General features: G+C 52.1%; 8 protein-coding genes across 8 annotated transcripts; 4 read left to right on the forward strand and 4 right to left on the reverse strand.

Moving 5' to 3' along the window:
• Nucleotides 1-213: 213 nt before the first annotated feature.
• HD553DRAFT_79767 (uncharacterized protein) lies at nt 214-4,132 on the forward strand. The gene is made up of 10 exons (XM_046184495.1): nt 214-399; nt 585-709; nt 898-2,192; nt 2,295-2,454; nt 2,557-2,733; nt 2,820-3,231; nt 3,316-3,404; nt 3,487-3,526; nt 3,619-3,714; nt 3,809-4,132. Exons 1-10 carry the CDS (start codon nt 298-300, stop codon nt 3,884-3,886), a joined length of 2,574 nt encoding a protein of 857 aa, XP_046034621.1. The 5' UTR covers nt 214-297; the 3' UTR covers nt 3,887-4,132.
• Nucleotides 4,133-6,520, forward strand: HD553DRAFT_359143 (uncharacterized protein). The gene is made up of 11 exons (XM_046183929.1): nt 4,133-4,574; nt 4,665-4,725; nt 4,798-4,874; nt 4,953-5,037; nt 5,120-5,305; nt 5,352-5,431; nt 5,534-5,621; nt 5,700-5,809; nt 5,890-5,998; nt 6,070-6,143; nt 6,216-6,520. The coding sequence occupies exons 1-11, from the start codon at nt 4,525-4,527 to the stop codon at nt 6,385-6,387; spliced, it is 1,092 nt and encodes a 363-aa protein (XP_046034622.1). The 5' UTR covers nt 4,133-4,524; the 3' UTR covers nt 6,388-6,520.
• Nucleotides 6,521-9,323: 2,803 nt separating this feature from the next.
• Nucleotides 9,324-12,442, forward strand: HD553DRAFT_79775 (hexose transport-related protein). The gene is made up of 10 exons (XM_046184496.1): nt 9,324-9,741; nt 9,823-9,886; nt 10,007-10,123; nt 10,237-10,468; nt 10,578-10,661; nt 10,755-11,227; nt 11,297-11,487; nt 11,569-11,768; nt 11,865-11,977; nt 12,097-12,442. Exons 1-10 carry the CDS (start codon nt 9,462-9,464, stop codon nt 12,281-12,283), a joined length of 1,941 nt encoding a protein of 646 aa, XP_046034623.1. The 5' UTR covers nt 9,324-9,461; the 3' UTR covers nt 12,284-12,442.
• A 5,488-nt stretch (nt 12,443-17,930) lies between these two features.
• On the forward strand, nt 17,931-19,309 carry HD553DRAFT_79816 (uncharacterized protein). The gene is made up of 6 exons (XM_046184497.1): nt 17,931-17,935; nt 18,024-18,203; nt 18,286-18,499; nt 18,621-18,687; nt 18,764-19,030; nt 19,106-19,309. Exons 2-6 carry the CDS (start codon nt 18,146-18,148, stop codon nt 19,181-19,183), a joined length of 684 nt encoding a protein of 227 aa, XP_046034624.1. The 5' UTR covers nt 17,931-17,935; nt 18,024-18,145; the 3' UTR covers nt 19,184-19,309.
• Nucleotides 19,310-20,375: 1,066 nt separating this feature from the next.
• Nucleotides 20,376-21,293, reverse strand: HD553DRAFT_325420 (uncharacterized protein; the record flags this gene model as incomplete). Its single annotated transcript, XM_046181609.1, has 2 exons — nt 20,376-20,976; nt 21,172-21,293. The coding sequence occupies 2 exons, from the start codon at nt 21,291-21,293 to the stop codon at nt 20,376-20,378; spliced, it is 723 nt and encodes a 240-aa protein (XP_046034625.1).
• A 353-nt stretch (nt 21,294-21,646) lies between these two features.
• On the reverse strand, nt 21,647-22,953 carry HD553DRAFT_325421 (uncharacterized protein; the record flags this gene model as incomplete). Its single annotated transcript, XM_046181610.1, has 3 exons — nt 21,647-21,736; nt 21,858-22,042; nt 22,266-22,953. 3 exons carry the CDS (start codon nt 22,951-22,953, stop codon nt 21,647-21,649), a joined length of 963 nt encoding a protein of 320 aa, XP_046034626.1.
• Nucleotides 22,954-23,949: 996 nt separating this feature from the next.
• HD553DRAFT_344070 (trimeric LpxA-like protein) lies at nt 23,950-25,422 on the reverse strand (the record flags this gene model as incomplete). Its single annotated transcript, XM_046182942.1, has 1 exon — nt 23,950-25,422. The coding sequence occupies one exon, from the start codon at nt 25,420-25,422 to the stop codon at nt 23,950-23,952; it is 1,473 nt and encodes a 490-aa protein (XP_046034627.1).
• A 788-nt stretch (nt 25,423-26,210) lies between these two features.
• HD553DRAFT_351501 (uncharacterized protein) lies at nt 26,211-27,412 on the reverse strand. Its single transcript, XM_046183618.1, has 4 exons — nt 27,257-27,412; nt 27,125-27,178; nt 27,003-27,070; nt 26,211-26,940 (listed from the first exon to the last, which is right to left on the reverse strand). Exons 1-4 carry the CDS (start codon nt 27,342-27,344, stop codon nt 26,350-26,352), a joined length of 801 nt encoding a protein of 266 aa, XP_046034628.1. The 5' UTR covers nt 27,345-27,412; the 3' UTR covers nt 26,211-26,349.
• Between the last annotated feature and the right edge of the window lie 441 nt (nt 27,413-27,853).

The following is a 27,853-nucleotide window of genomic DNA, read 5'->3' on the forward strand; positions in this document are numbered from 1 at the left end:
ACCCCCAGCACTCGGCTAACCCCGAACAATCCCGCGAAATATCGTCCGTGAGCACGCGCTTGTGATTCATTTTGCTTCCGCATGTCGTACCCCGAATGCCGATGAGCGGGGTCGAGCGAGACGCGTGGGGGTCAGCTGTCGCTTGCTCCAAAGAGATCGGACATCGAACCTCGACCACCATATCCTCGGATCCTCGAAACACCACATCGAGATATAGGATCTTCTACCAGCTACCATAGCCAAACGTAGCAACCGTGACTCTCTCGGATCGAGCTCTCGAGCCACACCGAGCCGAGGATGGACGGCGAACCTTCTGCTTCTTCCGCGAGACAACCATCGTCGTCAATGTCAATGTCGTCGCAGAAGAACACGACGTGCGATCGGTGTAGGAAACGCAAGGTGCGCTCCGGTTCCGTTTCCTCTCCACTTCATCATCAGTTTCGATGAGTTTGATCTTCCTAGGAGGCGATGGTAATGCTGAATTTTACGTTTCGTTCTTGCTGCTGCATCCGGTCTCCTCGCTCTTCACCTTCCCACTCCCCTCTTCTTCCATTTATACTCTTATTCTTTTTGGCAACCGCAAGGTCAAATGCGTAACCCTCCCCCCAGACATCCCGGATAACGAAGACCAAAAGTGTAAAGGGTGTTACAACCTGGACGAACCGTGTACTTATGAGTATGTCGTGAAACGGGCGGGGAGGAAGACTACGTGAGTTTCAAGTTTCCATTCCTTTCCAGTCCCCTCTTTCCGGCTCGTGCTCGTGCCACTACCCACTCGACTCGACTTGACTCGTCGGATTTCATTTGGATTTTGAAGGGGGGTGGGGAAGGCTGATCTGACGGACTTTTTTCATTTCATACCATGGAACGATAACACTCGGGGGGAACGTCGAATAGCCGGGTGATCAACCAGCTGAAAAAATCACGCTTAGAGTCCAACAACGCCAACAACGACGACAACGACAACGACAAAGACAGAGACAGAGATAGGGACCTCTCGTTTTCCCACCCCGAAGCCGGACCAGGACCTGGGAGTAGTAGTAATAGTCGGAGACCTACGAACCATCATTCCAGTCCTTCCTCCCAATCTCATCTTCAACGCCGTCCATCTCATCTCCAGAATCAACCTCAACGTGCACACAATAATCATACGAATACGAATTCGCATTCGCATGCGCATGCGGTCTCACCGGAAGAAACCTCGACGACGTCCTCGTTTCAATTCTCTTCGGGGTTGATGTTGCCGCACCACCACCACCATCAAGCTTCTCCCCCACCACCCCCACCTCCACATTCGCATTCGCATTCGCATCATGCGCATTCGATATCGGATCTGGTCTCCGGGCCGTTATCCGCTGGTCTAGGGATCGGCCCTGGAGTCGGAGTCGGAGTCGGAGTAGGCGTGGGAGTAGGCGTGGGAGTCGGCGTGGGAGTGGGAGGAGGTGCGGGGGTAGGGATAGGAAATAACGGGCCGGGCGGGACGGGGATCGGGTATCATCAAGAGATGGATATGGATATCGATATACGAGGCCCGGGTCCGGCGGGATTAGGTATCTCTTCCTCTTATTACGATCCCACCACCACCACAAATAATAATAATAACGTTAGCGTGAACACGCCCTTGCCGTACGGAGGAGGAGGAGGACATGGTGGAGGAGGGGACATGCACACCTCGGCGTTGAGCGTATCGACGAGTAGTCAGCCGGACGATCAGGCGGCGCTCAGTGGGTTGTTGCATTTGAGGAACCATATTCCCGGGACTGGGAGCGCCGAGGGTTATCCACATTCGCAGCAGGCGCAGGGCCAGGGGCAGGGGCATGGGGTTCAAGGGCAGAATCCGTATCAACAGAATCAACATCATAATCAACAACAATATCAACAGCATTCGCATCAACAGCAACAGCAAAATCAAACCCAACATCACCCGCCCTCGGGCTCGTCTTACCACTACGTCGTACCCGACTTCCCCCACTCGCTCACCGGCAACCACACCCGTCAATCACACTCCCACTCCCAGGTCTTGCAATTGGAACAGGTCATCTCCTGGGCCAACGCCGCCTTCTTCCTTCGACTCTATTTGAAGTATCAGCATGCGCTCATGCCGCTCGTCCACAAGCCGACTTTTGCTAAAGATATCGTCGATAGGCGGGATAAGACGGACGAGGTGTTCAGGGGGTTGTTGTTCAGTCTCAGTGAGTCGACGGTCTCCTCCGACAACGAGGCACATCGGGGGATGAAACCGCGTCAGGGCGAAGAGCTGAACAAGATTTCACTTTGTGGGGGGACGGCTCTAGTCACCCACGTGATATCTCAAGTCCCGAAGAGCAAGATGATCACCCATTTCACGCAACCCGATTTAGAACGCCTGCAGGTGAGGTGTCATCAGGCGAGCAGGACGATCCAGGTCAAGTATCACCACGAGCCGAGCTTGGAGTTGATCATCGCTCATTACGCGTGAGTCCGAGTTTCGTTCTTTGGGGAATTTGCTCTAAGCGAGCCGGGGATTAGCAACTGATGGAAAGACTCGATAACGCTCGTGTCGCGGGGTCTCTGTAGCGACGTCGCGGTCTGTACCACCCTGGGCAAGACCGAGTTGTCCGGGATCATCCTCGCCGAAGCCGTCCGGATGAGCTATTCGTTGGGCCTGCATCGCCCGAAATCGGTCCTCGGCGGGGATTTCTTGCAGACTCAGATGCAGAGGAGGTTGTTCTGGATCTTGTACCAGACGGACAAGTGCGTTTTCGTGTCTCGCAGTCGGGCGGGTTCGAAGAAGAGGCGCGTTTGGGCTGACGAGTCTGTTTGCGAACGATGTGACGCAGAACCGAGGCGTCTGTGGGACTACCCTCGCTCATGCCGGACTACGAAGGGGTCCCACCGATGCCCCTCGAAGTGGACGACGAGTTCATCACCCCTCAAGGCTACCTCCCCCAACCGGCCACCCGTCCATCGACGATGACGGGCCTCGCCATGTCATGTCGCCTCTTTCGAATCTTTTCCGAATGCCTGTTCCGCCACCGGACGTTTTCTTATACCCCCGGGGTAGCCGCGGACCCGGATAGCACGTTGAACTGGGTCGATGGGGCGAGGATGGATTTGAGGGAGACCGTACTCGGGATGCCGACGGCCTGGCAGGCGCACCCGGAGGGGATGGAGGACGAAGACGATCGGGTCATGTACGGGACGCAGAGGGCGAATATATTGATCACGGCCGCGAGTCTTGATTTCGCTTTGGTGAGTCGACGAGTCTAGCGGGTCGGTTCTGCGGCCAGAAGCGAAGGAGTTGGGAGCTGAACTTTGCGACCCGACGATGGACAGCTCGACCTCAAGGCGCTCATCGTACCAGAGTTGGATATCGCCGAGGAAAGGGAGGCGGCGGCGAGGGATTCGTACAGGGTGTTATCGGCGTGAGTGCCGACTTCGCCTCCGAGATTATCATTCGAGAACACTATCTGATAGTGCCGATCTTCGCGTCCCCCTTCTTGACAGCATCCCGATTGAGCACTTGGCGATGAACGGAGAGAGCATCGTGAGTCTCTCCCTTCCTTTCCCATGCCATCCATCGTAAAGGCCTTTCTTTGCTGACCCTGACGACCTCGCTTTGGGTGCTCAACTCGACAGCGTGGGAAAGTGTTGAGGATCATCATCGCGTTGATGAGCACGACGTCGATGCAGGACGAGACGTACAACCAGAGCGTCAAGGATTGGTGGGGGATCGTGAGTAACCAAGAAGAAGGTTTCGGCTCGTCTTATACACGTGTTGCGTTCGGATGGCGCTGATCAGCCACGATGTACTGCTCCGTCGCGACAGCTCTCCCAAGTCCAGTGGGTCCAGGTGATCCCTTTGGATACGGAATCCCTCCTTTCCACAGAATCGCAATCGATGTGATCAGCCCCAACGATGGCGATTTGCAACCTGGGATCATCATCGGAACGCAGCCACGGGGCTGAGCTCCACAGGCCACAGGCCACAGGCCGAGACCTCGCGACGATCGAATGGAAAACGTTGATGATCATCTGAAACTCTGTTTCTCATCGCTCGCTTCCTGGCCCCCTTTGAACGGGGAAAGGGGGACGCGGAAGCAGAACCCTGCGATATGGAAGAGGGGCGGCCACGGGGTTCAGCCGCGGATCTTCTGACCCCCTATCGCGCGCGTTTCAGACCCGTCGTTCCCCGACTGTCCCTCCCTCTTGCCCCGGCTCCACTGCCCTACGCCATCAATCACGTTTGAGCCATCAAATCGTCTCTTTTTGTTCCTTTGACGGGGATGATGAGCGAGATCCACTTTTCGCCTGTCCCTTTCGCCTTTTCGCTTCCTTTCGATTTCTATTTACTATCACTTGGCCCTGTCGTCACGGCGACGGCTCTTCCCCCCGTGTATCATTCATCTGTCTTATCATATATGGCCAGGCTCGTCAGCTCGGCAGTTCGGGATACTCCATGACTCCCCATGACTCTGCATCTGTCAACATCCATAGTTCGCTTCGATATCACGCATGCTACAACTTTCATCCTGATCCTACGACATGTCCCTGGCCGAACAATTATCTCTGAGGAAACGCGTTGATGCAGCACTGTGAGCCAACGACATCCCGGCCGCGTGGACGAGGGGTAGACGCGTCGGTCGAGCAGGAGACTGAACACGGTCTGCTTTGTGAATTGTCAGAGTGGGTCCTTTCGTGGGCACGTACATCGACTTGTTATTAGGAGGAGTATGTCTTCATCTGGTAAGTCGCCCTTGTGACACCGGCGTCACGACCACTCGCTTGGATCTGTTGTAGCTGACACGTGTCTGATAGCTCAACAAGTATTGCAAGACGGGAGGTCGACCCGTGATCGAGCGACGGGTGGTCTATGCGGCCTGTCTCATCGCAGCGTAAGCCTTTACGTCCCATCTCGTACTCGAAATACACCTCGTCGATGGGCTGAAGAGAGTGCTTTTGGGACTGCACAGCGTCAACTCGTTCGTACACATCCACCAGATCTTGGATGTCGCGTTTATGAACCTAGGCAACGCGGACAGGGTGGTCCGATTCGGGGTGAGTCCGCGTCGCATGAACCCTCATTGTAGTCATCACATCCGGGCTGATCATTCCAATTCATACCGTGTGTGGATGACAGTGGAACTTTCAATGCACGTTCATGCTCAATGGTCTGGTCCTCGCTCTGGTCCAGTCGATCTACGCTTATCGATGCATCAAGGCGAGTTCGCATTTCCCCTCCTTCCATCCTTCCCCCTTCCCCCTTGCCCCTTCCCCCTGCCTCTGGTTCCTCCTCAATTGCTTGTCGATATCCCCGGTCAAGGACGTTCGGAACGCGGTGGCTGACCGTGAGACGACGGATGGCTTGGTAGTTGCAGCTCGCCGGAGATCGAATCTGTATGAAGACCGGGATGTCGACGTTGATCATCGTCGGGCTCATGGCGAACATAGGGTGAGTCCCCGTATCCCGCAGTTTCTTGTTTCGTGGGCAACCAAACGATCGGATGTTACGATATTGTGGAAGTGACGCTAAATCGATAATGTCTTGTGATAGCCCGACGATCGTCTCCTTTGCCGTACCTAAACCTCAAGACGAGACTGATATCAAGGAACAGCTTGAAACCTATCGTTTACTTAACAAAGTAAGCAAAAAAGATCATACCCTACTTTCCCGCTTCTGACGTTGGGCATCGCTGACTCGTCGATTGCCCGGGCTGCAGTACAAACCCATCATCATGATGATGTACGTGATGAACATGATCGTCGACTTCGTCGTCTGCACCGTCACCATGATCACCCTTAGAAGATCGATCAAGAAAGTCACCACTAGGTAAGAAAAGCTCCATGACCCCATAAAAACGCATCGAGCGACCTTCGGCTAACGAAAAATCGAATGACACGTCGATGTAGGACCGCCAAGTTTCTCCGACAATACGCTATCCTTTGCGTGGAAGGTATGGCCTTACCGTTCGTTGCTAGTATCGCCGCCATGATCATGCATCAGGCTGGACCCGGTCAAGTGAGCCTATTCGCGTTTTCTTTCTCGATGATTTCCTCTCTATTGTAAGCTGATCTCTTTCGTCATCACAGTCGAGCTTGGACGTGAGCGCCATCTGGCCGATGCACAAGCTGGCTCTGGTCTCGCTATTCTGTTTGTTGCTCAAGTAAGTTCGGAAATTTCTTGACAGACGGCGAGAACCCCACTCAAGCTGATGATCCTGTGATTTTTCCTTCAGCCGAGACACGTTCCGAGAAAAGCTCTATGCGACCCCTCACATCAGCTTTGAACTGTGTGCGCCCGTCACCCCGATCCAAGGAAGTATTCGGGTCGATAGCCAGGTCGAGACCGCCATCTACAAGGACGACTATCGACCCAAGAACAGCGCCAACAGGCCTCTAGGGTTTTGACTGGAGTGAGACCGTTGATCGTTAAGGACGCTGACGGGCACGTCTTATCTAGAGTTTCGTGTTGTATTAATGTTTAATCGTTCTGCGAGCGACGTCGTTCAGGAAGCACTGTCATTTCATATCGATCTCACGACTTAATCCTCTAGTAAGGAGCAATCGTTCATCTGTTGTCGATGGGCGGGAGAAGTCGGGAAGTCTTCCCGATTGTCCGTTTGGTAGCATAATTGCAATAGCGATTTATGCATTGCCTTGATCGAATCGATGAGCATCGATTTGATCGATTGTTCCAATGGAAGAAACGACTTTGTCCCTCCCGTACAAGTATCCCAAATTCGAGATCCTCGACAAGGCACGGAACTTGCCTCCGGCCGTGTGGCGAGCTTAGCTCATGCCACGCTCTTCTTGTTGTTCTGACGAGACTGTGTCTCGAGACCGTGAAGTTCTTCGCGGTAGAAGAGATCGATGGAATAGCCGGCCAAGAAACCTGGATGGATCCCATAACACACCTGTAGCCGTAGCGTTCCCAATGACATCGGACTGCACCAAGCTCAAGCTTCGGGCAATTGTTCATTTCCTCCTCCTCTTCATCTTGCTCATTGAACGGCTTGACAGCGGCAATTCCAGCCTGGCTATTTATCTGAACTTCCTCCTCTCGAATCAAGTCCTCCGGAAGCCGGATACGCGATTGATTCTCCAGTGCAGTGTAACGCCCTCGACGGTACGTCTGAGCAAATCCCGACCATCAGCTGACCATGTCTCGATCTGCAACATGTTGTTCACTCCCAAGAGACATACAAAGACATAAGGAGCTTGGCGCCTATCCTCACGATCAGCGGGACTGCCACCTTTGCATAGGATATGGCACGGTATACAGTGGTGCAACACAGGGTCCATGCGTCGACAACCGGTGAGTCAACGCGCACGCCAGTCAGGGCACTGCATGTACTCTACCCAGTGGCAATACCGGGACACATTGCGGAACCCGAACATACAGATGAGTAGGCACAACGAACTGTATGCCGACTACATCCCCAGAGACCGGGGCGAGGACGTGATAGATATCGAGCTGCCGGAATCATTCGTCAGGCTAGAGGACAATGAGGCTGTCGAACCCAGCCTGAAAGCCAAATACGAGCGAGTAATCTCTTGCCTGAAGTACTGGTTTGGTTGGGTGCTCCCTTGCCAGTGTGATACGGCAAGAACGAGGGACAAATATTACCAGCTTGTGGCCAACAGCACCAGAAATGACACCGATGATGATCTTTCGACTGGCATTCAAGTCGCAGACTGGGCGAACAAACTTGAGAAAGTGTTCGATCGAGTCGCAGCCGGATTTTAGACTTTGAACATGACTTGAAGTGTCAACCCCAAAACGACCGGGGAAGAAGGACGTGAGTGGCCGGTGGGCACGTCGGCATCGGTCGATGAGAACTGGCTGACGCTTGGATTTCCCTTCAACGCAAGGTTCAGGCAACCAAGGCTCATACCGCATCATGCGTGAACCAAACTTCGGAGAAAAATCGCCGAGTCTTCACCCTACGGTTCCGGTCAGGCTCTTGCCAGTTAGAAGTTGTCGACTTCTCATGGAAACCTGACTGCGCCGACGAGAGCACCACGCTGCCGTTTACCCCTTGAAGTTCACGCTCATAGCGTTGATTTTGTGTATCAGTTTCATCGCCGCTTCTTTCAAAGACCTGTTAGGCCGGGTCAAACAGTACCTGTACAATCATCTTGTCCCTGGTAGAGAAGGGGAAAGTCTGGACATGTTGACTCAAATCGGGGACGGTTAAACTTGTGCATGGACTTTATACCACCTGTACTACCCCTGAACTATTGAAGAGGTTCAAAGAGGTTCTTGACCTGCTTATCCGCATATGCTATCCAAAAATTGTGGAATTGTACCACAAATTGGAAGGGGAACTTTGCCAAGCGCAACTTTCCTGGTTGGGTGACATGCCTGAATGACCAAGCTCGGATGTTTCTAGGAGGTTAGGGGTAGTTCAGGTGGCAAAACGTTTGGACCCACCTTTGAATCTATCCAGTCAAAGCTGGAACACGGGGGCTGTTTGATCATTCGATCGAATGGAGTTCAAAGCGAGAAAATGGACCACCCTGACCATCGATCCACTATACTACCTCCAGATTGGTTTCGGGATTGTACTAAGCGAGAAGTTATACAGTGGAGCCGGCCAATTGGATCCTATCAGCGTTCGATCGAGCTTCCTCCCGCTTTCTGTATGATTTACTGGCTGGGGCCTTTGACGTAGAGTCTGATCTCACTTTGAGCTGTTCATTCAGGTCCGTGTGGCAATCAGAATTCCTTGTTAGCGAATCATCGGGCTTGCCGTGTCGTCTTAGCCCGATGTAACTATGCTGTATGGTAGGCCTGGTCTTCAATGGATCAGTGGCCAATCGCAATCGGTCCAAGGTCCATTGATGTTATTCGTCGAAGCCCTGAGTCAGTATAGAAAGGCTGCTTTCCCCTGAGATCACCTTTGGTTGAGATAGGCCATAATGACGGCGCCAAGCGATCTATCGTCGTTCGATGTGTCGTTCCCCGTTTCTCAACCCCTCCTTTTCGTCATGTCGGCGCCCAATAGTCCTACCTCCGTTCATGGTCCCGGCGTATCAGTGCAACTCCACCTCTCCCCGAGAGAAGCTCTGAGCAGCGATACGCATGCTCGTTCTTTCATATAAGCAAGGAGAAGGAAGATTTGTGTGAACATCAACTACCTACAAGGGAGGATCTCATCTTGATTTACAAGAGGTCTGTTCGCCGACTAGCGGAGAACATGGCGAAAGGCTGAAACGCCTTGTAAGATTAGCGCGACGAGTCTCGGCTCTGTATCTCACGGGGATCGCCGAAGAGGGTCAACAGATGATGGTATATACCTCGATCAACATCATGCATCATGCATCATCAATCTGATTCATACCTCGTCGATCACTCCTATATACAGCTACATGCCAGTTCAGACCGCTAGTCTCTCATGTATCAAGACACAGAGTCACCGCAATCGGTCTCGTCAATCGCAAGCTCACGGATGGCATCGGCCTCAGCCTGATCTCGCGAGATGGACGCCCTGAAAGGATGGTTCAACCCGTCCAGGAAACCACAGACGGGTTACCTACCGCTTTCCCAGAACAGGGAAGATGACGAACATTCTAACTCCGGTCTATCTAGAAGCACAGATGATCAAAGATTCACGAGTGATGATCCAAAGCCTCATCAGCGCGATCGGAATTCGGAGGACGACCTACTCCCGCTGGAGTTCTTCGGTATCGAGTTACATCCAGATACCTATGGTCTGTTGGAAGACGACCAAGCTCTCTCCGAAGCTTTCGGGATTAATGGTCAGTCCTCTTACCCCTAAGTCGCTATCACGCGGCATCGTTATTGACTGCTTCGTCCCGATCACTCGTCTTTACTCTTAGGCCTAAAAGACGTATTCAGCAGCCGGATCGTAGTGATCTGCGCAATCTCTGCATGTCTAGGCGGGTAAGCTTTAAGTCCGACTTCCTTCCATCAGACCCTCTTCAGTCAATCGTTGCTTTCCAATCATAAATATACTCATCCTGTAAATTCTTTTGTTTTCATTGACAACCCGTTGTGTACCAGGCTGTTGTTCGGGTTCGACCAAGGCCTCCTCTCGATCGTCCTCGTCATGCCTCAATTCCTACGTGTTTTTCCCGAGGTCGATCGCGTTACTTCTCCAAGGGCGGAGTTTAACAAGGGGTACGTCCCGCTTTACCTCCTCTGATTCGGTGCTCATTTATTACGATACCCTACTGATAACAACGACTTGCCTCATCGTTCTACCGCCAACTTGTCGTCCTGAAAAACTACAGCCTGATGACAGCAACCCTAGAACTCGGCGCGCTCCTCGGCGCACTCCTATCAGGGTACATCTCCGACAAACATTCTCGGCGGCTCTCCATCGCCTTCGGTCTTTGCTGGTTCATAACCGGATCTACCCTCCAAACTTTGTCTAAGGGTTACCTGAGCTTGGTCTGGGGAAGGGGGTTGGGAGGGGTTGGGATTGGGGTTTTGAGCAGTACGGCTCCGATTTATGTGGCCGAGGTGAGTCTCAAGTCTAAAGAATTGGTCCCCCGGACGGTGTACTGAAAGAAAAGTTGGTTTGGTTTTGGTTTTGGTTTGATTATGGTCTGGTTTGTGGCGGGATTCATAGATCTCGCCGCCGAATATCCGAGGGACGCTCTTGGTCGTCGAACAGTTCATGATCGTCTTCGGGATCGTAGTCATGTACTACATCGTGAGTGCGAGCTACGAGTCTGCCTTCGACCTCGTCCCTTCGGAATTCGTACCGAATCTTCTACTCTTATAATGTATTACGACGGCACTCTAGACCTACTTCACCCGCCACATCACCGGAGAATGGTCATACCGCCTCCCCTTCCTCATCCAAATCCTCCCCGCTCTGCTCCTGGCCAGCCTGCTCTACTTCCTCCCTTACTCGCCCCGCTGGCTGGCCAGCCAAAAAGGCAGGGACCTCGATTGCCTCCAAGTACTCGTCCGGCTGCGCAAGCTCCCCCCAAGTGATCCTCGGGTTCAAGCTGAATGGATCTCCATCCGAACGGAAGCCATCCATTCACGTCGAGCGTTCGCCCAGCGTCATCCAGAGTTGTCGAAGTTGGAGCCGAAGTCGGAAGGTGGTAAAGAGGGCACTGGGTTGGGTTGGGGAATGTTTGCCGATCTCAAGAAGGAATGGGCTGAGTGGGTGGAGATGTTCGGACTCGAGGTGATCAAGCGGACGCATGTCGGGATGGGGATCATGTTCTTCCAGCAGTTCGTCGGTATAAACGCCTTGATCTATTACAGGTAAGTCTTTCGTCTCGGAAATACATTAACAGAAGACCAGCTCGCTAATATTGCTTGCCGTTTCCACAGTCCGACATTGTTCGAAACGCTAGGGCTGGACTATGAACGCCGGCTCTCGTTGTCGGGGATCATGAACGTCGTCCAACTCGTCGCGGTCATTATCGCCCTGGTCTACATCGAACGGTTCGGGAGGAAGACGTGGTTGTTCATGGGTTCGATTGGGATGACCTTGTCGCATGTCATTGTAGCCGGGATGATCGGTGAGCCTTGAACTCTTCTCCCTACGCGATAGGATCATAGCTGACCGCTAATCTGCTTGACGTGTTCTTGCGAAACCACAGGCAAATACTCTGACGACTGGTCCTCTCACCCCATCCAAGCCTGGATCGGGGTCAGCGCGATCTTCACCTTTGTCTTTACCTTTGGCCTCTCGTTCGGCCCGATGGGCTGGCTCATCCCCGCCGAAGTACACAGCTCGTCTTTCCGTTCAAAGGGGGTCGCTTTGGCCACGTGTACGAACTGGATGAGCAATTTTGTCGTCGTAAGCTCGCACAATCTGGTCACAACATCAACATGAAAATGTCCGCTTCGTACTGACCGGAATGATCGTGTTTTGCCTTTCTTTTTGCGCTCTCAGGGCCTGATCACCCCGCCTCTGATCCAGAAGACGGGGTACGGGGCGTTCTTGTTCTTCGCTGCGTTCGGCTTTTCATCCGGCTTGTGGGTTTGGTACTTTGTGCCCGAGACCAAGCAAGTCCCTCTTTCTCCCTCCGCAATCAAAAGAGGGTCTTGAGCTTATAACTCAATCGCTTTCACGCTCTCCGTCTGGTTCGGTTGCATTAACGCTTGGAATTGGCGCATCGAAGTAGAGGCAAATCCTTGGAACAGATGGACGAGGTGTTCAAGAGCCCCACGGGGAGGTTGGACGAGCTAGCCAAGCGGGAAATCCGGGAAAGGTTGATCGGCCTTCACAGACACACCCTCGATATGGGTTCCGAGTTCGGGTTGGGGAACGAGGATGTGATTGAGGATGGGCTGGAGAGGATGGACGGGTAGCTCGAAAGGCCGACAATCCGACTGGATTCAGATTCGAGAACGCACATTGTGGCGATCAAGTGCCTGGACCTGCCGTGTCGTGTCCAACGGAAGGACAAGTCCCGCCACTATACACTACGTAGAGGTATCCGGTAGTCATCGTTGACAGCGCGCTACAGTAGTAGCCCGCTCGGAAGAATTGGGCTCGCCCGTGCGTCGTGCACCGGGAAACCTATAATCAACTACCGCAATCACCCATCCTAAGCGGGATATGCAGACGCCACCGAGCTGGACTGACCAGCCTATTCGTCTGGCGGGGATGAAGTGGGACGGGAGATATTACCCACTCATACCTAGAGCAAGGGTTTGACAATACTGCACAGTAGTTGGGCACTGGGAACTGGTCGGTTGACCAGACTCTTTTGGGACGCGATACGGTTTCGACTTGTAGCATAATTTGCCATTGCCTTCGAAGAGGGCAATGATCGGGGGCGACACATCTTGTTCCATAGGGCCCGTTCGATCGTATTTACTGGATGTAAGCTGCTGATTGATCAGAAAGCGTAACACCACCTTGAGATGCCCGTCTATGGTGCCATATGCCTTGGCTGCTCGTGACCGATAGTGAAACGCCGTGAAAGGCCTTTTGATGCCGTGTGACAGCGACGCGCACGAGGCCAAAAACGACAGATCGGTCGTCATCCCCTGTTGATCAAAGGATCGCCAACTTTACGGCCATACACGATGCATGTAATTACATCGCAAGACTTAGAGGCAGAGAGAATCGTGGCTCATGGTCGGACAGATCCGCTCTCGAGCAAGTACTCACAAGTAGATCTGACTAACGCCAAACCACAGTATGCTTGCTCAAGATCATTCATCAAGCAACTGACTAGTCGACGATGTCAAGAAGAGCTTTTGGCCCGGAATCGTACGAACGATCGGCTAACCATCGCTCCACCGCGTCATTTTTGCACAAAGTCCATGATTCTTATTGCACCTCAACGTAAGCTTTGTGAAAGTCCCTTTCAGGTTGTGGCATGCTGATTGTCTATCTTGGGTTTCCGTTCATCATCAAGATACACGACAAGTGAGAGCCCTACTCCCTCTTATTAGTACGCTTGCGATGTCTTTTCACCACATGTAACTTTGAGTTGAATCTGCTGCCCATTCAGCCCCCGATCGTGGACATACACTACTCGACAGTTTCAAGTGACCAACCCGGATGGCTCTACCTACTTGACGACCTCGACGTCGAATACATCAAGACCTCTCTCTCATGAATACCAGGGTCACGTGGGGTATGTTCACTCGAAATCCCAATGCTCACCCGGTGGAACAAGCGCCGCTGTCACATCATCGAGAGATTGTTCCCGTGGAAAGCTGATACGCAGTGTGATGATGATAGGCAACAACCGTCATACTCTGACCTTGGGGATCCCCTCCCTCCGAATTGCGATCGATCTGAGAACCAAAGAGACGCATACGAAATCGGAAGCCAGCCCTTTCCGCGAGCAATACACCGCTACTGGTGTTTTTGTACAAAGCGGGGTGAACGATTTTGCCACAATGATTTGCAACCATACTTCATCTGGCACGACACGATCACGGACCGTTTCATCCCACCCGAACCTTTCCAAGGACTGGAACAGCCTACCGATGGACACTTTTGTCCGCCACATGGCCAGGAAGTTGAAGATCAAATGAGGATGCTGAAAAGGAATCAAAAGCGCTATGGTGCAGTCCTCACATCCGGCAATTATGCTTTATGGTGGTTCGACACAGAAGCTGTCTTCAGAACATACTTGAGATAGGCAGCATCGATAGCGATGAAACTCCAATTGTACCAGAGAGATGTCACTACGACTTCCTGTGTCTCATACCTTAGCATCGTCATCTTTGTCAGGCTTGCAAATTGGAGACTTTTCATCCATCCTTTTTCCTCGCGTGCGCAAAATCATTCTCAAGCATCCGACGATCTTCGACAAGCTCAAGACAGCTATCCAGAACGAGAAGCGATACAAACCAGCGTTTCGACGCTACATCTTGTAACGGCCTTGGCCTGCTCGGTGCCATCACAAGAGCTCTCGCGCCAGCCGATCAAAGAGAAGCTCCTTAACCTGATCGTTGCTCCGTACACATCCCCTATTGCGCCCGGGATCGCAACAATCGACCACATTCGGTTATCTACCGCGCGCTTCCACCTGAAATCGCCAAAAAAGGCCCAACGCCGCAAAGCAAGCTCGGCTGCAAAGATGCATGACCTTGCCATCAATCTCCCAAATCCATGCAGGATAACAAACAACCTCGAGGTAACTTGATCAGTGTTCCTAACCTCACGGTACAACTGTCCCGCACGAGGCGCAAGCCTACCACGATATCAGTGATATATAATCCAGTTACTCGCTGCGCAAGACCATCAGAAAGTCTGCATGGACAAATCTTCACGACGAAAAAAGTAGATGCCCAAAGCTTCCCGATCATGAGATTTTCCACTAGCTGTGACGTCTTGGATTCTAAGCGCAAGCTGCCCGAAAGCTTTTGCCTATTCCAGAGCATCACTGACAGGTCTTACTGTACAACAGCGGGTCAGACATCTCCCGGCGCGTTCTCAGGAATCCTCATGAAGAAACGGCCGAAACGAAATTTCAGAGGAGACTTCACTGAACTTTATGGCCAGTAGCCTGTCTCCCTTCAAATCGAGCTTCGGCGTGTGATTATGATAGATCAGGTGAAGTGAGACTGGATGAGATGATGGTGCAATCGTTCAACCAAAAGGCGTTCGTGAAACAATAAGCTGGATTCGGCTTGCGGCTTGCAGAAAGCGGCTGTGGGTCCGTAAGAACAAAGGATGAATGAAGGTTGAGAGAGAGACGACATCCGTGGCAACACTTACCGTACTCTCGCCCGGCAACAACTTTGCCCAGGCCAGATAATCGCTCAGTTTCCTCTTGTACATCGCATTGTAGTCCCACTCGACCTGAGCGGCATGGGGGATGTGTAGTTTGCGCAGCAACTTGCACACCCGCTCCACGTTACTTCCCAGGGCCATCTCCTTCTCCAATGTTTCAATCGTGCGATCGCTTGGCATGGGCAGATTGGCGTCGATTATCACCTCTAGATGGCAGAAGCTCAGATTGTTGAACTCTTTCACAAATTGGAATTCACCACCTCAAATTCTTCCGGATTCGCGAGGAGAGCATCTACGGCATATGAATATACCCGATGACAACATATCTTGGCAAGGAGACACGGGATCAGCATCAAAGGAAGTTCAAACACATGTGTTGGGGCTGCGATCCAGACCAAGCGACTGAACTATAAAACCTGGGCAACACCAATGTCTCCTCCTTGGAACTTTCGTACAGGAAATTCTCAGCGAAACATTCTCACTTCCGGACTCGACACAGTCCGAATCAAGTCAGCTAGAACGAAAACGGCGCATCTTTTCTCCTCGGTGGTGATTTGAAGACCAGTACAAGATGAAAGACAATGTCGATGATCGACAACCCGGGTCTATGAGTACATCCTTGCGATCTTCGAAGATGCCAAAGTAAGTCCAATGATCCTTCCCGCTGGCATGGACCAAATTGACGGTCATTCGTCTCCATGATCCTTGGCCTAGCACAGATCTGAATCGCGCTATCGCTCCTTCTTTGATGAAATGGAAAAACAGCGACAGAAAGATTCTGCTGACGAATACTCCCTTTTGGGTGACGAGCTCACGGAGAGTATCCGCAGTGCCGGAGAGTATAATCGAATTGAACCTAGTCATGAGGAGAATGGAAGCAGCTGTTCATCCTCGCATCAGTCTCTTGCAATGCCAAAGTAAGCTGACCCGTCTTCCGTCTAGCCTCTCTTATATTACCATCGGTTTCGTCTGACCTTCCCTCGTCTATCTGCCGCAGGAAAACTTCACGGTACTCAGCTTTCTTCGCCGAAAAGCGCTTGGGAGGCCAGACGATCTGTATCATGAATGGCTGCCTCAAGCCAGCGGAACCCCTTCCTGGATACACCCTGTGTATTCGTACAACGTCAAAGCAACAAGACGGGACGGTGCAGGTGGACTGGAAGGACGTCAGCGCAAGCCATGGAGGTTGCTCCGAGGAGCACCAGGCGGAGTTGTTAGACATCGCTAGGCGGCCGACGGACGAATGTGGCCAACGATGGACTAGCCTCACAAAGGACCAACAGTTGTACTTCTTCGGATCGCCAGAAGAGATGGCAGAGTTCATTACCAGGGAAGGGTCTCAGCTAGACGGCTGAAATATCCCGCCTATTGACTGATGAAGGCCGAAGGATAAATATTAGATTAGACCGCGCTTGTATTGATTGCTCATGCAAAGTTTCCGTATACAATTCCTGATTAATACAGCTCAGATCTGGATTCATCCCTCGGAATCTCGAAGAAACTTCCAACTGACAAGCCGACGATCGATCCGTTAGTGGTTGAGACGACTCATATATGTGCCCGGGAAGAGAGCTTTCACGCTTTAAGTCCCGTGTTCAGATCATATCGTCCGAGTTTCCCTTGGACAGACTCTCGGGAATGACCATTTCCATATTTTGTTGTCGCCTGTCGACGTCTCTCGAATACCCGTCCTCGGGAAAGTCTCCGCCCGTCCGATCCGTCCCATCGGTTATTAGGCCTACGACCTATCATCGAAGCGAACCAAAAACGAATCGAGAACGATGGCCGGTCGAGTCGTCGCAACGAGACCGTCGCAACGAGACCGCTCGTCCCCGTATTCCTATCAAGATCAGCGTTCGGTGATTGTGAGATAGAGTGCGTCAGCTTAGGTATATTGTGAAACGCGAGGCGGAAGGTGGAAGTTTGGCACGGCATTAGTGGGTCGGGTTAAGGTCTGGCTCGAAATCAAGCCTTCCTTGCCAAGCGCGATCATTCGAGATTATTGCTCCATGAAGCCGACGCATTGGTCGACCCAAACGAGGTGACCTTTGAATCGGGACGAGATGACGTTGAGATCGCGTTGGACCGCTTCGCCTTTGGCTTGCGACCCACCGAAACGACCCAGCGTGGGCGTGATGGCCGAGCTCTCGGGGCGACGCGTACAGACAAACCCAGCCGGCCAGCCGAGACCGAACCCCCCGGCATCACGCGCGTGAGGCGGTGGCTTTTTAATTCGAATGTTCTTTCCTCGCTCTTCCTGCCGCGTGCCGGTGTTCTCCCTTGGCGTTTCTGCGATGAATCAAAACAATAACAAACATGGAACGTAACCGAAAGTCAAAACAAACAACAACAAAGCTTTCGATCGCGATCAAGGGGGTCGAAACGCGGAGACGGCCAGTAGGGGGAAACAAAAGAAGGAAGGGGTAGGTGTTTCCATCAATCAACGACGACAACAACCTCATCAAAGGGATCCTCGTTCTCGACATCATCAATTCGCCACCGACAGACAACCTCACACTCGCTTGACCGACCTACGACTACCCGACAGCGTCGACACATCTCAACTACCACAAGTGATACCCTCAACCACCTCCCCGACAATAGACATTACCATTCACAACCACAACTAGACCTCCCTTTCCCGTTCTTGTTTTCTCGGCCACCCACATTCGTTCTACCACACTCTTTGAATACCACCACACGCAAGCCGCGACACCAAACTACTTCCCGACTTCCCTTTCCGTTCTTCCTTCCATTATCAAGTACGTTCTCAATCGTCGGCCGTCGACCTTTTCCACTCGACCGTTCGTCGTCGCTGACGACCGACCCAATGTACATTCTTTCTTTCAGCTCCTCAATCCAAACCTATTCTATTCGAGATATACCAAAAGGCTAGCCCTTGCACTCGACGTAAACTACACCACAAACAACTTTCAACTACCTCACCAAACTTTTTCTCGAAGAAGCAAACAATGTTCGGATTCAACGTCAAGACCGTCTTGACCGCCGCCCTCGGTTTGGGTCTGATGGGTACGCCCCGCTTCACAATATACACACCTCTTGAGCTCTCGTATTGACTTTGCGACTCTACTTGCCGTTCGAACAGCTCAAGCCCAGACCATCCCCGACTGCACCCGTAACGCAACCGTAATCTCCGGAGACACCTGCGACGGCATCTCCAAGAAATACGCTTCCCCGACTTTCCAATTCGCGCTCGCCAACCCTGATGTGGACGCGGCCTGTTCGAACTTGATGATCGGCCAAGAAGTCTGTCTTGGGCAGCGGGGGGTGGATTGTAGCAAGGTTCATGTGGTCGTCAAGGGAGAGTGAGTTATGGTTTTATTCGAGTTTCGATTGAGCGAAAGGGAGAGAGGGTTGGGGTTAGGATGCTGATGAGGTTGTTTTGTCTTGCTTGGTCTTGTCTCGTCGATGAATTTCGTTTCGCAGCACCTGTTTGGGACTCGCCGACACTTACGACCTAGACGATACCGTACTCTACAAGAACAACCCGCAGGTGAGATTGAAACGTTATCCTCATCGAATACCTAACTTCTCACACACGACCTCTCCGCACACCTACCTCGCCGCAGATCAACTCGGAATGCACAAACATCTACCTCAACCAAGTCCTCTGCGTAGCGTCCAAACCTTACCCTTACGTCCTGCCTACCAACATCACCTCTGCCCCCGACTCGACCTCTTCGGTGACCTCGACGGTCTTGCCTACGAACGTCCCTACCGCCGGACCTGATGCCGGAAGTGATGACAGTGGGGATGTGGTGACGAGCACCGCCGAGGTTTGGGCGACCGTCACCCAGTCCGCAGAGGGTGCTTCGGAGACGTCGAGCGTGAGCGGGGTGAGTCCTCGGTTCTTTTGTTACTCCTAAGTCAGGCTTGTTACTGACGTTCTCCATATCTGGTCTCAAACTTAGCTGGAATACTGTGAAGAGGGCGACCAATCCCCGGATTGCGTAGACGAAGAGTCGTTGCCGTACTGCGACGAGATCTAGATTTTAATCTAGATCTAACTGTAATCTGCACGATTTTTCTCCCTCACGACACAATCTCCTCCACCACACTACCTCTTGACAACCCGATCCGGAACACCTACCAAGAATGGGGAAAGAAGAGGCGTAACGACACCCTGACTTGGATTTCTGTTTGACACTTCTTGACTAGACTTCGGATTGACTACTTTGACGATTGATGATGGGTCGCAGTGCGACCTCCAGACGTACCTGGACTAGAGAAAGACCGAGGGATGATTATTGGCGATCTTGATCCTCTGCGAGCGGAGTCTGATCATGATTCATATGCATACATATACTTTCGGACGGCTCGGTCTGGCTGTTTGATCAAGAGGTCGTCTGGGTCTTTTTGCATTGATGGAAGAGAGAAGCTCAGTACGATCGGAATAGCGGCGCGAGTTGGTAAGACGCTTAAAGTCTTAAGCTTGATCGACCGTTCCGCCTGATCGTCTCTTTCGGACATCAGTCATTTGTGAAGGAGATGCGAACGCGCCGACTCGTTCAGACGAGGGCTCGTCGGACCTGGGCCGAGCGAAGTGCTCGGGACAAGATCGTTGCCATTTACTTCTCGCGAGGCGACTCTCAGGTCGGCGCGGTGCACCCTACAGCAAATTCTGTTCGCTGCGCCTGCGCCCGTCGATTTGACCGGGACTGTCACGTTAGAGGAGCACAACATGACTTTGGGTACGGAAACATTTTCTACAAAGCGGCAATCCTTCAGCATACTTGACACAGAATCGCACCCATTAATCACATCGCGACATCCCGATTTGGCGACGTGGCCGCTTCTCTATTCAGGCCTTCTCATTAGGTCCGGTGGCCGTTGAACCTTGAACTAAGTTTCGAGCCAGGGCTGACTAGCGCATGAGTGGGTTTGTCACAGGTCATTATTTCGCAGAGCGAGATGTGCCCGGAGGCAGATAGATCATCGCGGGACTGGTGAACGACTCGAAGGCATATATCATGTGGCTTGAATGTATCTGAAATCGCTCATGTACTCGTGTATCGATGTTACGTATCGATCAAAATCAACTGCATTCTCAAAGTAGCACAGATAGTAGTTTGATCCTGGCTGATGAAAGACCTTTATATAAGGCTCCTCCCGCAGCTTGTCAGCGTTCCTCTTCTTCATGATCTCTTGGCTGATCATGCCGCTGTGTTCGTTACAGAAGAATTAATCGTCGGAAGGTTCACTTGATCCGCGCGTGTGCTGCGCTTCAAACACTCGCGTCTCTCGGTTGTACCACACAAAGTAAGGCCGGATCTTCGACGAATACTTGTAACGGAGAAATTGGCGACCTTTCTCATTGCATATCGCACAGCAGCCTGCATCTATCTTCAGGGAAGGGCCTACATACATAGGCGGTCCCCTGCCTTCCCATTGAGAGGACTCCAGTGGATTGCCATCAGGCCTGTTGATCGATTGATAGGGTGATTGATAGGAGAAATTGTCATCTGATGTAAGGTCATTGTAATACCGAGAGGATCCTCTAGAAGGCGTGCGCTGATAACCTTCTGCTTCTAGTCTGTCGTCCGGACCATATCCTGATCGACGCGGGGCACGCGCTATGAAGTTCGGTTGAGGTGGATACCCCGTATGAATAGAGGAGTACGGTTGCGGCGACGGTTCTGAAGAGTTTCTATGACGCGATTCGGGATGGCGATGTGTCTGAGCAGAATTCTGCAAGTATGTACTGCCATCAGGTCCGTAGACTAGATATTGGGCTGGCGTCGAAGAAGAAGCCGGTGTGACATCGGAAGACGGGGCGTGATAGCTGCGAGCTCAACGCAATCCCGTCAGATCACGAAAGCGCAAGATGCATCGAGCAAACAAAGCCTTACTATGAAGGGGTTGGAAGAGGAGCATTGCTTGACGTCCATCTTTGACGCCGGAACATGTAAAGGACGAGATTTCGTGTTTCAGCCACATCTCAGGGCTTCAAGAAACCCGTACGAAATCTCACCCTTACTCAAAAGACGGATTGTCGTATCGGCTTCGCTGAGGTTGGGGAGGATATGCAGGGCGTCGACTTGGAACGACTAGCTGGATTCTGGGAGGGTACCTCCTATCGACTCCATATGGTGGAGGCATCTTTGGTTGGTCAATCTTCGCGATCGATATCGTAGTCTTATTGCACAGGCATCTTGGTCAAAGTGATTATCGTCCGCTTACTGATGGTCACGTAGATTTATATATACACAAAGCTGTGATAGGCCTATCCTTTGAGAACCAGGGAGAAGACGGAGACACGCACGGCCTCGCCACCTGTCTCATGTCGATAAGGGGCACCCTTGCGTAGCGAAAGGTCTTTCCCTTTGTTTTATCGTCGATCACGCGCGCGGCTTCTCACATCAACTGAATCATCTGACCGTACTTTGGAGCAGCAAGAAGCTGAACAAGGTGACTTGTGCTGATTGGTACATCAGGCTTCTCTTCCGCCCGGCTTAAACAGCTCGAAAGGTTCGCTCGGCAACGTTCTTGGACGGCGCTACGAGACCCGCCTGTGAGCCCACTGGAACTGGACATCGTCTTGGCTATCGCGGTCGACGAGATTCATAAATAGCGGCTGATCACATGCTCCGGGTCTGATGCTGGGGATCGTGGATTTCTCAACCTATGTCTCAAGCGGTTGTCTGATTATTGGCAGCAATGCACCTTGTAACGCGATTTTTGAGCTGTGCAACGGTAGATGCGGCTACGCCAACGGGAAAATTCAATATAGCGGAACATCACGCCGGGAGCGGTAAGAATACATGTCCTACCATACTTCAAGTCGATACTTTCGCCCGATCCGAAGGGATCAATCAACATGTCCATGTATACAAGGCACTGAAACATAGCTACAGCATATTCAGTCACACAACAATCCATTGCAGTCCTCAATTCTTCTCTCCCGTCCAGCCGCCCAGGTCTTTGTCGTATCTACAGTAATCTACGAACTCTTCAAACGATCGGAATAACCACAGATCGAATTCGCCTATAAAAGCGCAGAATAATTTTGGCGGAATGCAGTGTCAGATACTCGCTCGAGTGAACGAACTTGACATTTGGGTGAAAACATACTCGAGTAATCCATCTTCCGAGGTGTCGGAGCTTCTTCATTCCAGCCGTGTTGCAAAGCTGCTCTAGACAACACGTCAAAGTGATCGTCGCAAGCATGACCGTCAGTTGCTCTCTCTTCAGACGGGCCTCGATCGGTGTCAGGGGGCAGGATTCGATGTGTCTGGGGATCATAGAAGACGAAGTACGGTAGGCCTCGGGTCTCGGTTGTGTTCCGTCGATCCTTTATGCGGTAGAGGGCCTTGCCATTGTTTCTGCACAGTAAGCAAAGAAAATGGTCTTCGTACTGATGAGTCTCCTCGCCCTCGAAATCTTCATGTGATGAAGCCGGCGAGACCCTTCCACTTGCATAGGAATCATCGTGCGCATACTGAGAATGCGGTTTGGCTGGTCGTGGCGATCTGGGTTCAGCTGACTCCCTGTATTGCTGCTCCTGATAATTGTCACGGGTAGCGAAGGGGGGACTCGTTACGGGTCTCGTTCTCCTATGCTTGCGCCGCCTTGGCTCATGATGTGTCCTCGCGCCATTGCGCACTCTGCAGGCGGAAGGCCGGGGGCAGTATGTAGAATACTGGTCTTCATCAGGGTATGAGTACGTGCTGTAACGAGACTCGCGCCCTCGATGTCCAGATCTACTACTAGATGCGAGGTATCTGCCAAGTAGTAGAATGTCAGTACCAAGCGGGGCCATACGCGAGCGCAATGACTAACGCTAAATAGTCTTCATTCTCCCTACGCCGGAGGCTCTCCCGGAAAGATCTGGATCGGGTCCTGGCCGATGATGACGAACTGCTGAGCGAAAGAATTCTCCCCAGAAGAGAATTAGGCTCTATCGTGATTGTAAAAGACATTGGGCAGGTGGATTCAACTATATACCGTGGAGTCGAGATCCGTCTTAACAAGCGAATGAACCGTCGCTTTTTCTGTCGTCTGCGTATTTATGTGAGGCTGTTCTTGAGGCTGTACACCTAGGTTCGTCGTGAAATAGAGCAAATCGGTAGTCCTCCACACCTTTCACATCTCAGGGTCTCGTACGTTCCTTTGTATTGCGAGCGGTCTGTTCAGGGGGTCGCCGTTGACCTCCTGACCGGTGACGTATCGCGTTTCATGTTCTTGCGCGTCGCTCTGGCCAGAAAGCAAAAAGGACTTTGCCTCCGAGATAGGCTTGTTTCACCTGCAGACGACCGGCAAAGCCGTCACCTCGGCGATGGCTACAGCATGACGCGATGAAAAAGACAACCTATCGTTGTACAGTATGGTACATTGCGATAGAGGTATCCTAAGCGTCTCTTGCTTGACTCGCGGCCCGACCGCTGTGGCACAGATCTGGTCGATCGTTATACACCATCTCACTTCGAGGTTGAGAAATTCACCTACTTGTACAGACACTTCGACCACAAACTTCGGCATCTTTTCGAACTCCCCCTTTTGAGGCGACTACGAATCCATGGCTGATGTATCACTCTAGACACGGATATGAATACAATTTGATGACGGTCCATAGAGTCCTTCTTCAGATAAACGATGACTGGGGTTGGTATTCAATCTAATTTTGCTGGAGGGATCGCCAACTGACGCAACGATGTCACATGTCATGGGGAAACTTTTCACTAGATGCCCATCGCAGATACTTATGCTACAAAAGTTGGCTCATGCCCCAAAGGCCAGTCTGCCTCACAAATGGTCGCTACTTGACCCGTCCGCCTGCCTGTTCATGAGCGAGGCGCTCGCGCAGGACCTTACCACGACCTTCGACGGTCGACTGACGGGCTCGACCAAAGGCAAGAGCTTCCGAAGGCACATCTTCGGTAATAGTGCTACCCGCGGCTGTGAAACATCTGTCGCCCAATGCTAGTGGTGCGACCAGCGTGTTATTGGATCCTACGAACGCGCCCTCGCCGATGGTCGTCCGATGCTTGTTCACGCTGTCGTAGTTGCAAGTGATGGTGCCGCCACCGATATTGGCTCGGCAACCCAGGTTGGCGTCACCAACATAGCTGAGGTGGCCGACCTTGGCATTCTCGGCCAGCACAGCGTTCTTCAGCTCGACAAAGTTGCCTACAAAGGCTCGGGATCCCACAGAGCTATCCGCTCGCACTCGCGCGTAGGGACCTATGACCGCATGCTGCGCCACCCGCGAGTCTTGCAGGTGAGAGAACGCACTGACGTGCACATTTTCCTCGATCTGACAACCGATGATGACTGTAGGCCCGAGAATAGTGACATTGCGACATACGGTGGTTATGCCGTGTAACGCAACGCCAAGACCAACGGTCACATCCTCAGCTAAAGTGACGTCCATGCCGATGTAGACGCGTTTCGGGTCAAGGAATGTAACGCCCGCAGCTTGATGCTTGCGGACGAGCCGGTCACGCATGATGCCCTCTACCTCGCCGAGGTCGACCCGGTCGTTGATCGTCCTTAAATTTTGCACTTCGGCTACCTGTACCGACTGCACGGTACCCGTTGTCCGAGCAAGCTCAACGATATTGATCAGAGCGGGTTTCGACTTTGAAACGTCGTCATCGATGTCGGTAAACGCTTGGTGGAGGAAGTTGACTTCCGCCCAATATACCGCCGTTTCCACCTCTTTAACACTCAGCTGCTCGTTCGTCGCGACATGCTGTCCAGCGATGTGCTGCACCTGGCCGCGCTCGTCTCGCACAATGCGATCGAAACCAGTGGATCCATCCAGGCGCGCGGTCAGCAACGCTAGAGGCGCATAAGTTGCAGCTTCTTTCAAGACGGCTAGGTCACTCTGCTGTAGTAGCGGCATATCGCCGTGTAATATCACCACTTGTTGCACTTGCTGCGGTACGGCGGGCAGCCCCACGCGGGCAGCATCCCATGCGCCTTGTTGTTCCTCTTGCACAGCATAGATGACCGGCACTTCGGGGAAAATTACTTGCATAGCGGCACGGATAGGTGCCAGCGTCAAAGGGCTGACGATAAACACTAGGTGACTGGCGCCGACATGTACAGCCAAGCGTACTGCATGGGCAATGAGAGGTAGACCCGCACATTCGTGCAAAACTTTGGGTTTGGCGGAACACATGCGCTCCCCATGGTCCGTCGCAATGATGATAGCTGCAACACTGCTTTTGGCCTGATCCGGGCAGGTCGTTGCGCCGGTCGTATCTGGATGGCTTCTGTCTTTCATCATTGATGTGACTAGTTGCATGTGAGTTTGACGGAATAAAATGCAAGGGTTTGGGATGAAAGCGAGGAAATACAGGTCGACCAGTGTGGTTTAGGTCGTGAGTACCTTCTTGTGATGCGGTCCTTTACGCCCGTTCGAAGGCTCCCTTTGACAAAGGGAACAAAGGCACAAGACCATCCTTCCATGATGCATCACACCCCTTGACATTCAGGAGGTCAACACTGGTCCAACAACGACGCCTGGCAGGTGAATTTAAGGGTTAGACGGGACTTTTTACATTTCACATGCTCGCGATCGTCGGCCATTGCCACGTTCTTGGGCGGACCTCGAGGAATCGATGGATGCAGCGCCTGATGGAACATGATCAGAATGATCGGTTGTTATATCCCATTTACGAACGGACACAGCTTCAACAACCCACGGATAGAATGTTCGTCCAGCCCGCCGGCCGTCAACATTGCCCGTTTCTGAATAAAGCTCGCTTTCTGATCGCTCCTGAAAGGTTGCGGATAATCGCACTTTACTGATTTGCGAATCGATGAGCACCCGATACTAGGCTCTATATGTAGTACTGTACTACAGCCGAACGTCTGGCTCAAAGTCACGTCTATCAGTATGGGTCGTCTAAGAGTACTCTTCGTCTTGGTTACTAGGCTTTCAAATAGTACGGAAATCGTTGTATCTTTACGATTCGCGAGAACCATATACCGACACTGTTTATCCTACAAATAAACATACAGAGAGACCTCACCGGTCATTGTCTCTTCATACATATCATGCATACATATCAGGAAGCTAGTCAATGTCCAGAGATCAGTCTTACTTATCACGTTCACCATACAAGTCGCTCGATCGGCCTAGTATACAAGTCCCACTGTTCGGCTTTCTTGAACCAAGCAGCACTTGTGTCCTTCATTTCCCCTGAGTCTACCCTCTCTGCTCATAGCCCGGATAGGTGATCCTTCCCGGCTGCGGCGGCGCCTCGTTCCTCTGTCCAGCCCCATTGCCTCCGGTTGCTTGCTCTTCAGTACCGGCGTACTCGTAACCGCGTTCAGCGGCGTGGGGTCGAGCTTGATCGCCTGGCATCCATCTCGAACCTCCAGCACGGTATTCGTTATTATCGTAGTTGGACGCTTCGTATCCTCCGAAATCGCTGTCATAGAGCCCGCCGTCGTTCCCTCTACCGGTTGGGCCATAGGCATCGTCGTCTGGGGATCTGGATCCGTTGTGCCGACTTTTCTGGCCAGGATGGTTGCGGAAATCGTGAAGTGAACCTTGCCAATCGGTGTCTTCGGAACTGAAAGTATCGCCGTACCCGTTGAGCGTCTCCGTCCGGTGACTAGCTTGGGGTGAAGTTTGCACATTTGGCTTCACTCCCGGGCTTTGACCTCTGTATTCGGTATGGAAGCCCGACCCATCGTATTCGTCAAAGTCGTTGTAGCTTGCTCTACCGTTTGAATCATAGTCTTCCGTGTCTGGTGGTCCGCCCCTTGCACGTCGACGCTTCTGCCCAGGATGCTGGCGTATATCGACAAGTGAGCCTTGCCGATCAGATTCCGTTCGGCTGAAACATCGATCACCGTGATATGCACCGTCGTCACTTCGTTCGTACTCCTCGTACTCCTCGTATCCCTTCGTTCCAGGGACACTGTATGGGATTCAGCATCTGATAGCAAGATCTTCCGGCTTGCTCAGAACTCACTGAACGGTCCTGCTTGAAGAAATGGATCCGTGGGCGGATTGACGAGATGGATGGCTTTGGGCAACACAAGATCGCACGTCGATTTGGTCAGCTAATAAGCAGAACAAAAGGCATGCTTGAGTTCCGGCTTACCTGTTGAGCGTGCTGTTGCCAACGAAGTCTCCAAAGCGGTCGAAGTTAGCTTGATGCCAAGAATCGTGATCGTTGCGGTGGTCTGCATCGCGTCTAGCGCGTCTAGAGCTCATGCTGCAAGTGTTTCTTCGTATCGAGCAGTTATTTGTGAAGAGCTTTCCTCTGGAGTCAAAGCCGACGCGATTTCGATTCTATGTGAGGGGATTGTACTGTTCAGTTGCAAACGATTTGAGTCGTCTTATATATACAGCAGTAGGAAGGATTTAGGTACGCGCGTGACAGATTCTGGCGCACAAGTGGCCGCCCTGTCGACATGGGCTGTGGGCTGATTCCTTTGTTTTTTCTTGCGTCACTGAGAATCATCGTATATAGAACCAGATAACATACGTCAGCTGATGTGAGAATCTCACTATTTCGAGGATGACATCTGGTGTGCGAATGAACGGAGATCGGCAATTCGCCATCGCGTATCAGATGCTATCCGGAAAGAAGCATGATTTCGACCCATCGTCACATGGTGTTCCAGATGACGACATGACAGCGAGTCACCTGGCATCATAGTCAACCTTTTCCTTTGTTATCCCTCCGTCAAACCCG

This window comes from Filobasidium floriforme, assembly GCF_021052385.1.
Source record: "Filobasidium floriforme strain CBS 6241 chromosome Unknown HD553scaffold_18, whole genome shotgun sequence".
NCBI lineage: Eukaryota > Fungi > Basidiomycota > Tremellomycetes > Filobasidiales > Filobasidiaceae > Filobasidium > Filobasidium floriforme.